The sequence below is a fragment of the Squalius cephalus genome, assembly GCF_949319135.1.
Source record: "Squalius cephalus genome assembly, chromosome: 16".
NCBI lineage: Eukaryota > Metazoa > Chordata > Actinopteri > Cypriniformes > Leuciscidae > Squalius > Squalius cephalus.
The window spans coordinates 2327501-2340602 of record NC_137137.1 but is presented as its reverse complement, the minus strand read 5'-3'; the positions used below and the strand labels follow the sequence as shown (position 1 = coordinate 2340602).

The 13102-nt window shown below is 36.4% G+C and overlaps 2 protein-coding genes across 4 annotated transcripts in view; one reads left to right on the top strand and one right to left on the bottom strand.

The window, feature by feature from the left end:
- Window positions 1–9133, bottom strand: part of ikbkb (inhibitor of nuclear factor kappa B kinase subunit beta) — a 38450-nt gene extending 29317 nt beyond the window's left edge. The window contains exons 1-3 of one of the 2 annotated variants that reach the window (XM_079896523.1): window positions 8947–9133; window positions 8050–8170; window positions 3488–3582 (exon numbers count right to left, since the gene is read on the bottom strand). In XM_079896523.1, coding sequence (XP_079752649.1) covers window positions 3488–3582; window positions 8050–8154 — 200 coding nt within the window. In that variant the 5' untranslated portion in view covers window positions 8155–8170; window positions 8947–9133. The remainder of the gene's footprint in view (window positions 1–3487; window positions 3583–8049; window positions 8171–8946) is intronic. The other variant, XM_079896524.1, reaches the window with a different exon arrangement.
- A 2368-nt stretch (window positions 9134–11501) lies between these two features.
- plat (plasminogen activator, tissue) overlaps window positions 11502–13102 on the top strand; it is a 23502-nt gene continuing 21901 nt past the window's right edge. For both annotated transcript variants that reach the window (XM_079896538.1, XM_079896537.1), the window contains exons 1-2: window positions 11502–11604; window positions 12438–12590. The gene's annotated coding sequence lies outside the window, so the exon portion shown is untranslated. The remainder of the gene's footprint in view (window positions 11605–12437; window positions 12591–13102) is intronic.

Genomic DNA, 13102 nt, shown 5'->3' with positions numbered 1-13102 from the left:
AAATGTGAATTTTGTCATTGTTTTGAAGCACATAAGCTAATAGATAACAGTAAGGCTAACATATTCATAGTAAAAGCCAAAAAACTTCAATTTTGATTTCATGGGGACTTGAAGTTTAAGTTTAATTCAAATCATAAGTCGAAGATAACTTTACGATTTCTAATTTTCAACATTTTATTTAGCTAATATTACCCACAACCCTTTGTGTTTCGGAAGACATTAGGTGTGTTCGACTTCTCTTTCACTTTTTACAGCTGAAAAAAAAAGTATGAACCCAAGTGAAGTAATAATGAATTTCCAAATAGGCTTAAATGGAAATTCATCCCGTTTTCTAAATTCATTCATTTCTAAAAAAAAACCTCTGTTCTGATGAAACAACAGGTTTCTCTCTGGTGTCGTATGCCGGACCCCACCAATTTCTTACAATCGACTACAAGCTCGCATTCAGAACTGCCAATATACAGTCAGCAATGTTGGACAGAACTAAGTCTCCGCCCTACATTGTCCCAATATTGCTGTATTATCAGCTTTATACAGCTTCAGTAAAAAGTTAATGTGTGTAACCTAAAATAACAAGACAAGTTTTTACAGTCTCTGAAAGTTCTAATATTTTATGCAGTGTTGCTTCTTGTTTGAAAAATAAGCAGTGTCCAAGATGACCAAACCTTATACCAATCAGCGCTCTGAATCTTAATCTGAAGAAAAACAATCCTTGTTAGGGAGGTTATGAAGCAGACAGCAAAGACTCATCACAGACGGTATGTTATCATTACAGGCCCCACACGGATACACTGAGTTGGGGTTACGGTGGACACGTCAGAGTCCAGCACGCTCCATAAATCATGGGTTATTTCTCATGTCGGGTGAGTTTAATCAGACTTTATGCCGTTTTGACGTCAATCTTTTTCCTCGGAAAACATGACAGGATTCCTTTCCCTCCACAAAAGAGGGACATTTCTGAGATTGACCACTGATATCATCATTATTAAGGGTTGATCATCATTGAATGTGTGTGTGAACTTGAGAAACTCAGTCCTGGGTGTGTTCCCCAAAAACATCTGCGTGTGTAATGGTTGTGGTTTGGCGATATACACACTGAGCTCTAGAAGAGGGTGTTTGAGTCCAGGTTTGTGGCTCAGACCAAGTCTGGGGACAATCTACTATAAATCCGAGAAAACAAGTACGTCCCCCAACCCCTCTCGCTCATCACACAACCACTGTTAACGAGAGCAATCCAACCACACCGCAGCGTCACGGAAACACTCACACTGTGACACTCAACGCACAACCAGTGGTTTTCATCATTCAAATTCATGTTGCATGCATAATTGAACCAGGTTGAATTTGGATGACACCCAGACAGTAGCGTACAATTTGTCATGTTGTTGCAGACATGCGCCTTCAAAAAGTTTGGATAATATTTCGGTAACACTTTATTTTATAGTGAATTATGCATAATTAGATGCAACTAACCCTCAACCAAATCATACCCTAACCCTATTGTAAGTACATGTAGTTGCTTAATATTACTCAAATATATAATTACACTGTAACAATGACCCATATAGTTTGCATGTGTTCAAACTAGGGGCTCTATCTTGCACCCAGCACAATTGATTTTGTACACCGACACATGTATCATTCCTATTTTGCACCCGACGCACAACGGACTTTTCCCTCCACAGACGCACATCGGTAAATTAGGGAATGAACTTGCGCTCCCGGGGGCGGTTCAGTGAAAAGAGGAGGCGTGTTCCAGCGCAAAGGTTCCCTGGTACTATTTTGCAGTTTCAGAAAACAATTCCGCCACTGACCAGGAGAAACCTCGTCTAAAGTCAGTGGCGCATTGCGCATGTTATTCATATGCTATTTTAAGGGCGCATGCTTGGCCATAATGTAGCGTGTGCACAACGCACATACACTTTGCTTCTCTCATCTACACAGAAGCAGCAGTTTTCATTTTTGCAAATCATAGGCTACATTATTACAAGGGAAAATATTAACACACGAGGGAAATCATTGTTGTGTCCATGAAGATGTGAAAAAATAAGCATAAATCTAGCCTACACATTTACCCAAATTATCATACGCCTGTTTAACCGAAGCTAATCTGGGTGTGTTTCTCCATCCCCAATGTCACTTCTCTGTGTTTTACAGCCCTGACGGGAACGTCGGTCTCCTCGGCTGTGAACCGCGCCTGGCAAATCCGCCGTTATAATAGCAATCCGCCATGGAACAAGCGCGCCTGCTCTTAAAGGGAATGTGAGATGTCGCTCTGATTGGTTTATTTCACGTTACGCCCAAACCACACCTATGAGTAATGAAGCTACTTCAGACCAACCCATTTTAGATTTGCCTCGGGCGCAAGAGTCATTTATCCCGCCGGTATAATAGCAACAACGCCCAAGACCCGCCCACAAAGTTACTTGTGTTTCACGTTTGATACTTGCGTTTCAGATCGTTAAAATAGGGCCCAAGAGCTGCACGATTAATCTTTAAAAGATTGCGATCCCGATTCAAATACTCCTAAATGACAACGACTCGCCTGTGTCTATTAAACTTTTGACAAAATCATTCATTCAACCGGTTTTAAAAAAATTATTCATTCAGATTAATTAAACACTTTAAATAGACTGCAGCAATTATCATTTTGTCCGAACCTCTAATAAATTTCATGATATTTTGTTTAGTTGTCTGTTTAGAATCGTGATCTCTGTTTGAAACAACAAAAATTGTGATTCTCAATTTGTCCAGAATCGTGCAGCTCTAGTTCACCCCCCCAAAAAAAACTTAATACAATAGGCAGCTTTCCAATAAACAACTGGACATGAATACAGCCACAACAAAATCAGCCCTAAACCAATAACAGGAAAAAAGCCTCCGGAGATGAACAGAGATGCACTTGCTCCTAATTTAAGATGAGCCTGAAGGTATTGTGACGGAACAAACCGATGCTGAGGCCGTAAAACTGGGTCCCTTTTTACTACTGCGGTGTCATAAATCCATCCCTCTTTGTTTTGCTCAGAACTTTTGTTCATAAAAACACGTATAAATAGCCGAATAACAACAGAAGGCTTTGCGTGGTCGCTTAATGGACTGCACATTAGAAGATGGTAAACATAGCTGAGATTCAGTGGGCAAAAGATGGAAAAGTACCATGAAAATAAGAGCGTTTTCTCTTTAAAGAAACATCTGCTATGACGTGAAAGCCAACTTAAAGTTGTCAGCCAAAAAAGATGGGTGTAGTCATTAGCAGAATTACTGTAAAGGAGTCATTGCATATGTATTTTATTTTCATTTTTTACTCACCCTGAGTTCCACTGTGTACCAAAAACAGTTAATTTGTTTTTCATGAACATGTTCCTCTCTCTCTGATGCTGATCAGACTTCTATGTAAATGCCTTTTGAAGTTAGGAGGAGAGCTGTGTGTGAACCGTACTGAGGGGGAAGAAATAGGAAATCTACTCTTGACATGATATATATTCACCTCTTCATGATCTGAATCTCTAAACTCCATCTTCCCTTGTTCTTGGCGCTGAGCTCCTGCCGGCACTGTTTGATGGCGATCTGAACACTGCTTTCCTGTACACACACACACACACACACACACAGAGATATACCAACACATGTTAGAAAACATTTACCGTGACAATACCATAGTGCATTAATGGTATCAGATGGTAATACAATAGTAGTTTAAAGTCCCCCTGTAGTCAATAATTATATCCCTTCAAAACTCACCATGCCTTAGAAAAAAATTCTTCATGCCTTAAAATATCTTGAATGTAACTCGACACCCTTGCCTCATTTAGTATGCGCGGTTCTATGAATATGCAAATAAGCCCCGCCTCCACTCACTCACTCAGCTCAGAGATCCACTGGTTGACGATCACACGTTGATCTGATTGGTTACAAGGTAGAAACACCAGCGATTTCAAAGCGTGTTTTTGAGACTGTCTTTGGTTCACTGCAGTTTTAAGGAGGAAATACTCAGCAATGGTGTCGACTTATGAATTTACACATGGTCTGTCTTAAAGCATATTAAAAACACCACATAGACACATAAACAACATTAAAAAAGCTGGATTTTCACCACAGGGGGACTTTAATTTACAGCAGGCACAAACAATGGTGATCCACTTTCATTTCACAACCACAATGTCTCACAAGTCACGAGAGATCTTTATTTTCACCATTAGAACTATTTTATTTATAATACATGACCCTTGCTTTAATAATAACAATAATAACACATTTTATTTATAACACATTTTTTAAACATAATACATATAAACAAATAATTACATATTAAGCCTAAACTAAAAGGTGTGTTTTGGGCATTTTTTCCCAAAATATTGTATACATATATAATGTAATGCCATTCAGACATTTTATAAGTGTCCATATACTCTTGAAAGCCACTTATTACCATATTTATGCACATGTTAGTTTTCGGAAACTCTAAAGTGTCATGACAGTGAAATGTTGACCTTTGGAGCCTAATGTGAGTCTACAAGCATAATAAATGAATGAATGATAAATAATGAGTGTCTCTGTGACGAGTAAAGACTTATGTCATATTATAGTGAAATTCAGGGAGGAAATCTATTAGGTGGCACTTGAATTCCATCATGCCCATTTCCTACGGTACTTCCTTTTAGTCCACTTCTCGTGACAGGAATTATGACGACCGCCGGAAAAGGGCAGAAAGAGAGAGAAACCAATGCAATCAAGGTGAGTAAGCGAACATGACGCATTGTTCATTTAGGGAGCTCAATGACATCATGACAGGATTCAGGAGTCTTTACAGTTTTTTAGGATTGCTATGACAGATTTTTCAATACTTTTAACAATTTTCCAAAACTCTTAACACAGTTAGCACTACATCCATCTGTGTAAGCTATACTATTAGCACATTTCTTGTTGCTTTAACACAAAATGCATACAATTAACACAAATTTAAAATGCTTGAACTTCTTTTACACACAAGCTCAAACAAGACCAAAATAATGGATTTTTACTGCCAAATTTACCAATGCTTTAACATTGTATGTCAGAACAGATAACACCATGTTCTAAACCTAACCTTACAGGCTAAAGTCAAGGTAAACGGCTGCTTAAATTGTGAATTGAAACACAAATATATCCCCTGTATTTTATTCTATTGTTACTGAGAAACAGCTGATTGAATTATGCAAATATATAAATCACAGCTGATTCCCATCTAGCAAACACACTCAGGTGTTGAGGTTCTTTCAATCGCATAACCATATGGTATACTGTAACCGTACATTCTATAAAGCACTCTGAGATGGGTCTAAACAAAAATGTAGAGAGGCTTCAAAAGAAACTGCAGTGCAAAACACAACCTATGATCAATACAATATACTGTCTGTTGTATAAGAGCAGACCTGACACATGTAAAATAATGCAGTTTCTGTAATTCCATCTGATGTTAGTGTTTTTATGACATTGTGCTATGATTGACTAAATCTTCCTGTTGGAGGAGAACACATGTTAGTGTTTTGAAAAATGTTTTTATTTTGAGACATGTTTGCAGTGTTTTGGTAGTCATAGTGTATTGTTGCTAATGTATTATTGTATTTTGAAAATTAGTGTTGGAGTTTAGTTTACAATGTGTGATTTTGAGCATGAAATTAACTGTTTTGCCAATTGTGTGTTGGTGCGTTAAGAGTTTAGGAAATTTGTTAAAAGTATTGAAAAAATTGTCATAGCGATTGTACAAAACTGTAACTGCAATGGCACAAATCTATGGTTGAAGATGCTTCCATTTTGCACTTATTTTATGTGATCATTCAATGTGGTCTGAGACGTTTGCACATACAGAGCGGCCACTGACACACAAAACCAGCATTTTCACACTGGTTTCATGAACATCCGCTTCACCAACACCCTGATTATTATTGGTGACATGACATGATGTCACCACAGAGTGTGAGTCTGAACACAGACTATGCTGAACAGGATATAAAGACACTAAAATGGGATTTTCTCTTTAGATGTGACATTTGACGACATTTTTCAAATGTTTTATGGTCCAGCGCGTGAAAATGGTGCATCTGATCACTAATTAATAAAGTAACATGAAGACTTATTAAAATAACCCTGGTAACAGCAAACAAACATGAATCATTAATTAATGTTTCATCTTCTTCAGCATTCCTTGAAGACTATATGACCGTCATGCTCACTAAACCTCTTTAAGGATGTGTGTTTCAGTGTAACTACAACAGGCAGTGAGTGATCATGATGTAATCGTGACAGGAAGTGGGACAAAGCAGGTATAGATGCATTTCCTCCCTTCATCTCATTGTTAAGAGTCCCAGTGCTGTGAAGGTTAATTCGTGGGAATCTGAAATGCCTCTATTTTAGGATGTTCAAACACCTTTATCCTGATTTTTTTGTAGCAGGATAGGGTGCGACGACCGTTTACCAGCAGACCGCCCGAAAAAAGACAGGGACTCCAATTTAAGGAACAAATTAACATGATATGAGATTTAGATATGGAGTACAAGTTATTGGATCATCATCCTAGAATAGAATTCCTATTATTATCCTAAACCAGTGATCGGCAACGTGTGTCATGAAGTGCCATTTTTCATTAAAAGATAATTGCGACTTTACATCTCGCAATTCTGACTTTATAACACGCAATTGCGAGTTTATAACTCACAATTCTGACTTTATAACGCAATTGCGAGTTTATAACTCACAATTCTGACTTTATAACGCAATCGAGTTTATAACTCACAATTCTGACTTTATAACACGCAATTGCGAGTTTATAACTCACAATTCTGACTTTATAACGCAATTGCGAGTTTATAACTCACAATTCTGACTTTATAACGCAATTGCGAGTTTATAACTCACAATTCTGACTTTATAACGCAATTGCGAGTTTATAACTCACAATTCTGACTTTATAACACGCAATTGCGACTTTACATCTCGCAATTCTGACTTTATAACACGCAATTGCAAGTTTATAGCTCACAATCTGACTTTATAACATGCAATTGCGAGTTTATATCAGAAAAAAAGTCAGAATTGTGAGATAAAAATCGCAATTGCTTTTTTTTATTTTTTATTCTGTGGCGGAAATAATTTTGTATAATAACCATTTTCAAAAAAGTTAACAATTAACAAATTTCAGTTGAAACCTGAACCAGCCTGATGATCCGTGTTATTCCAGCATAACATGATCAATCACAAACTTGGGTAAGACTTTATTTTACAGTGTCATTGTTACATGTTACATGCAGTTACTATAGTAATAACTATAAATTATGCATAATTACATGTAACTAACACTAAACCAAACCTAACCCTATAGTAAGTACATGTAGTTACTTAATATTACTCAGTACTTAAATGTATAATAACCATGTAACAAGGATGCCTTCAAATAAAGTGTAACCCAAACTTGCTCATTTGATTAGTAACATAGAAATAGAGCAGAAAGTTAAAGCAATTTTCTAAATTAAAGCAAAAAATGTTTTAGGTTTGAATCTGGATCCACTCAGATCATGAATCACCTATCATAAATTAATATAATTATAGTGTGCCTTTCTCCACACTGAGCATCTGCAGTTACTCCTTTATATACTATACAAATATGCATTTCACAATGTATTTAAACAGGAAACAATAAATCAATTGAATGCATCCGCTGCTGCTCATGATGCTAATGCACAGCAGACTGACACAGTCATCTACTTCTGTTTGTCCAACCAGCCTGATTCACGTATAACACAACACTTTAGATTAATGTGACTATAGTCCCGTTTTTAAAGCATCCCAATCTTTATAACTCAGCCCTAAAATTCTGAGGAACATGAGAAGTTGATAAGAATGTTGTTAAAACCCTAAAACTAATCTGACTGCTAACAGGAATATTATTCCAGGAGCCACAAGGATGTTGATCCAGGAAAAGGTTCTAGTGTAAATCACGTTGAGGGAATGAGCATGCATTGGGTTTATGAGTGTGCTATGCTTGACTGCCTCTTTGATAGGAGTCATTTTTACCTTGTTTTGCCAAAGAGTGACATTCCCGAAGCCTCCGGTTCCCAGTCGCTCTTTCAGTTCCCAGGGGCCGCACATCTGCGGCTGCATGGATGGAGGACGGCTCATGACGGACCCTCAAACCCTGAAGAGAGAGAGAGAGAGGAACACAATCACAATGATACTGTTAATGTTAAAAACACAGATATACATGTGTACTAGGATCATATATGTGTGTGAAAATACGGGAGCTGAATATGGCATCTGAGGAGGTCCTCAATTGTAAAAATTATGCATAAACTAAGTGTTTTATGATAATTATTTAGTTTATTTATTATTATTTAGTAACAATGTTTAGAATAATAATTTGGTATATATGTGAGGGTTTTGGTTATATAACTCTGAATAAGAAGCAGCACAACACTGATGATAATCCGAAATGTTTCTTGAGCATCAAATCATCATATTAGAGTGATTTCTGAAGGATCATGATCACTGAAGACTGGAGTTATGATGATGAAAATTCAGCTTTGATCACAGGATATAAATTACAGTTTACAGTATATTCACATAGAAAACAAGTACTGTTTTTACTGTATTTGATCAGATAAATGCAGCTTTGGTGAGCAGAAGAGACTTCTTTCAAAAACATTAATAAATATCTTATTGACCCCAAACTTTTGAACTATATATATATATATATAGGCTATTGTGTGAATTTGATGTTATGAAACACTGTTTTGTTCTGATCAGCGCATTTTTGTACACAAGATCAGATCAGTTCAAGCGTCCATAAAACTGCTGTATCTCATGGCCTAATAATATAACAATACTAACTAAAGTCCAGATGTTTAAAGCTGTTTATTCGCAGTATACTGTATATGTTCAGTAGAGTAGCTCGTTAATGTGAAGTGATTTTACCTGCCGCTGTCAGATTTGATCTGATTTACTCCAAAACACTTCTCAAAACAGACGATTCCTGCGATCTTTACACATCTACGGATTTCTTTTTCGTAATCAGTCAGTAAAATGTTTGTGATTATGTTTGAAAGCAGAAGAGCATTGAGTTTCTCTACTTCCTGAAACTTTCCTTTCCCGTAAATATTGTAATAGAGCAGACTCGCAAAGTAGCTAACATCCGTACTTACAATAGGCTACTATACTAAACATAGATCAAATGATCATACTTGCATTTCTGTACAATAACCTAACAGTTTTTGACTTAATCAAAGTTTTATGACTTTTTTTGTGTAAATCCACTTAATGTTTTAATGTTTTCCACATTAATTTCCCACATGTTTAGCATAATTATGTGGTTTTGTTTTATTAATACTGTTTATAACCTACTTTGTTCCTTATCTTTCCCCTGAAAGAATGGAAGAGAAATGGGACAACATGCCCCATAGTTGGGGGCACATTGTAACATATTACAGCTTAAAATAAAGACAAACTAAAATATTGTGTCAACAAAATATAATAATTAACTTTTTCATAAAGTAATGGCTTTTTAAATCATTTTTAAAAAATCACATTTTTAAGTTTGACAACAAACATTCCACAAAACATGCAAAATAGTTCAAAACAATAATTAATGAATTCTGAACATTGACTCTTAGTCTTTATTCACATCTTTCTCATGGTTTCATAAAAATGTGTTAATGTAAATTATATCGCTAATATCATATAATAACAACCTTTTAAAATATATTTAGGCTATGCTGAATGCATAAATTGCAGAAATGATGTGCATTATATAGCCTAAAGGTGTGTCCATTTCCTCCATCTCTTTTGAATCACTGATGCATATGTGATCATTTCCTCAAAAAGTGAGTTGTTAATGATGGTTTCCTGTGGTGCCACCCTCCAAGAGGACAGATTTACTGATATAACCTTGAAAGATGGAGTTTCCTTCATTTGTTTATTTTTTTCTGTCAAAGGATTGATGTGTAAATCTGTAAGAATTTAGACTGAATTGTTTTAAAATCTATTGGGAGCAATGCAACTTTAAAAAAGGTCAAGTAATGTTTAATCTAATGCATAAAAAGCAACATATCAAGTTTAAAAAATAACGTAATAATATCAGATAAATAATAATTTGACTGGGTCTCAGTGCTTTCAGGACTCCTCATCACGGCCATGACCCGTTTTCTCTTTAAATGTCCAAATAAAAGGTTGATTTTATGTTCATTTTACAAGAACTATCGTTTTCCTAAATAGCCACAGTAACATGATCAGTCTGATGTCCTGCATCATTATGAATAATCTGATCTCTGAAAGTGAATCTAAGAAACTTTCGGCCTACATAAACTCTCAGAAGTGGCCTGGAAACATGTCGTTGGTGAGTAAATAAACAGAAGGAGGGTAAACAGCTAATAAATCTTTTTAAAATGCTCTTATGAATCGCATGTTGCCACATTTAAGAAATTCTACTGTGATTTGCGTATGGCACTTTGGTGACTGTCCATTCTGGTCACTGGCTGATGTTCTGGTGTGAGTGACGAAGATGGCGTAGATGTGACGTCCTGAACCACTCCAGCTGCTCTCGATGTGTGTTTACACAGAAGTTTCCTGTTATCCTGCTTAATACTTGATGATATAACGAGATAATCTTTGTGTAACATTATACAGATAATAAACATGCTTGAGTCACACAAAGACTGTCACGAAGAGCACTATCCATATTGTATAATATATAAAAATGATCTTTCTCTTCTATTCTGCATTGAATCAAAACATGATACATGAATCAACGTGAATTACAATAACATTGCGTGACATAAATTAACTACACTTTAATCACAAACATATGACTGCATAACAATTGATTTCCCCATTTTTGTCAGGCTGGTTTGTTAGTGGATTACATCTTTACACCAGTAGGTGGCGACAATTAAGTGGGTATTGAATCATTCATTCAACTGATTCATTCAAGAGTTGATTCATTCATGAAATAAGTGAGTGAGTCATTGAATTATCCACACAACCGATTCGCTCAACAGCAATTGCTGAATTCGGAACCACATGCTAGTACTACCATGCTAGTATACTACTACTCTTACTAGTATGTGGTTCCGAATTCAGCAAATGTTTTTATGCAGGAACAAGTGAGTGAGTCATTGAATCATCCACACAGTCGATTCGCTCAACAACAGGGCTGTATCCCAAATCACATGCTCTCTTGAGTAGGTACTTATTTTGAATAAGTAACTACTTCACAAAACATTAAATAAGTATATTCTATATATGGGTTTAGTATGAATGTATTCCAGACATAGGCTTCTACATCCGCCATGTTGTCATTATGTGACATACCAGTGTCAGTTACACTACCATTCATAAATCCTCTCCTGTGGCCTCATGGGATAGTAAAGTGTCCATCATAGAAGTAGGTCACACAGGTTCTTTTTATGTTTTTATGATGACTGAAACAAATGAGTGAGTCATTGAATTATTCACTGAACCGATTCGTTCAACAACAGCATCAAGAAACACGAATCGGGTTCTGTAGTGGCTTTGTTTGGATCTATTTTCGTTTGGGGAGCAAAAACAACCAAGAAGCGGGCAATATTGTGCCAAAATGTAAGTTACTCTTAGTTTTTTGAACTGTGAAAGCAATATATCACACAGTCGCGCTGCCACTCTGTTAATAATAGCGATCAAGCCGTCGTCGCTAGTTAACGAGCCTTTTTTTGAACTAAAACGTTTACGTTCACAATTCTTGTCATCTCCACACAAGAAATGAAACCCAGACCCGTGTTTTTTTTAAACCCTCCTGGTTCCATGATGGAAGTTGAGACGTCACACATATTTTTCCCTCAAAAACACACACTTAATATACACCCACATTAAAGTGGAATAAGCTAAATATACACCAGTGTTAGCGGTTAACAGCTCAGGCGCCCGAGGTGATTTAGTCTTCTAATTTGTTGTCTTAATTTTCTGCCGAGTAAAGCACAATCTTTAATGAACAGACTGACAGACGCGCACAGCTGTGGAAACAGGAATCAAGAATATTTTATTGTCTCCAGAAACATCCTTCCCCTTAAGCTCACATTTTTCTAGCTATAATATTTGTATTATGTATGAAGTTGTTCCGCACATTAACTATCAACATTCTAAACGTTTTTGTCTTTAACACTATTTTGTTTTATCACTTCAAACTTTTTTTGTCTTATATGATTGTAACGTGTTTTTGCTATCTTACATATACAATATATCTGAAAGTTTCTTGGATGTTGTCTAATGCATAAGTTTTGTAAGTGTACACATACTTCTTGGGGTCAGCATTACATCACTGATATGTCATTACTCACTGATCTAACGCGCTTACCGGACTCGTTCCGCCGGTGTGCGTGTGTGTGTGTGTGTGTGCGTGTGTGTGTGGGACTGTTCCTCTCCCCGCCCCGCATCAGCATCATCACCTCCGGAATAAATATCCTGAGATTCACCAGCTCAGACCCAGAGACCCAGAGGAGACCCAGACGGACACTTTATCATAGACACTTTGGATTAAGACGCATTTGCGCGCATTGGAGAGGAAGCGTAAAGCGCACTTGTTTCTGGAGGTAAGACGTGAACACACACGCTTCATTTATTTATTGCCTTAACAGGTTTCGTTTGCAGAATGCAGACCAGGGCTGTGCCTCGAAACAAATAGAGCTTATATACATCATATAAGCACAGCTGATGCAGGAACGCACCGATGGTGCCCGAAATGCTTTCGTAGGATTTGGGATTTGAGACGCTAGTATAGTTATGCGTTTATTATATATATGTTATAGACTAGCTAGACTACAAAATTGCATCGTGTTTGAAAATAATATATAGCCTAACAGTACACTGTAATCATTAACATATGCAATTGTTTTCTTAGGTTGTTATTTATATTTTGATGTGACTCTTAAAATTGATTAATTACTGTATACATTATACTTTATACCTTTAGTCAGGTTGAGTCATATATAATAATCATTTTGGCATTGTTGCATTTATTTAAAAATGTGTATTATGTTTTATCATTTTGGATGGTGCGTATATAATACATATCCATAATATAAGCAAGATTTAGAACATAAAT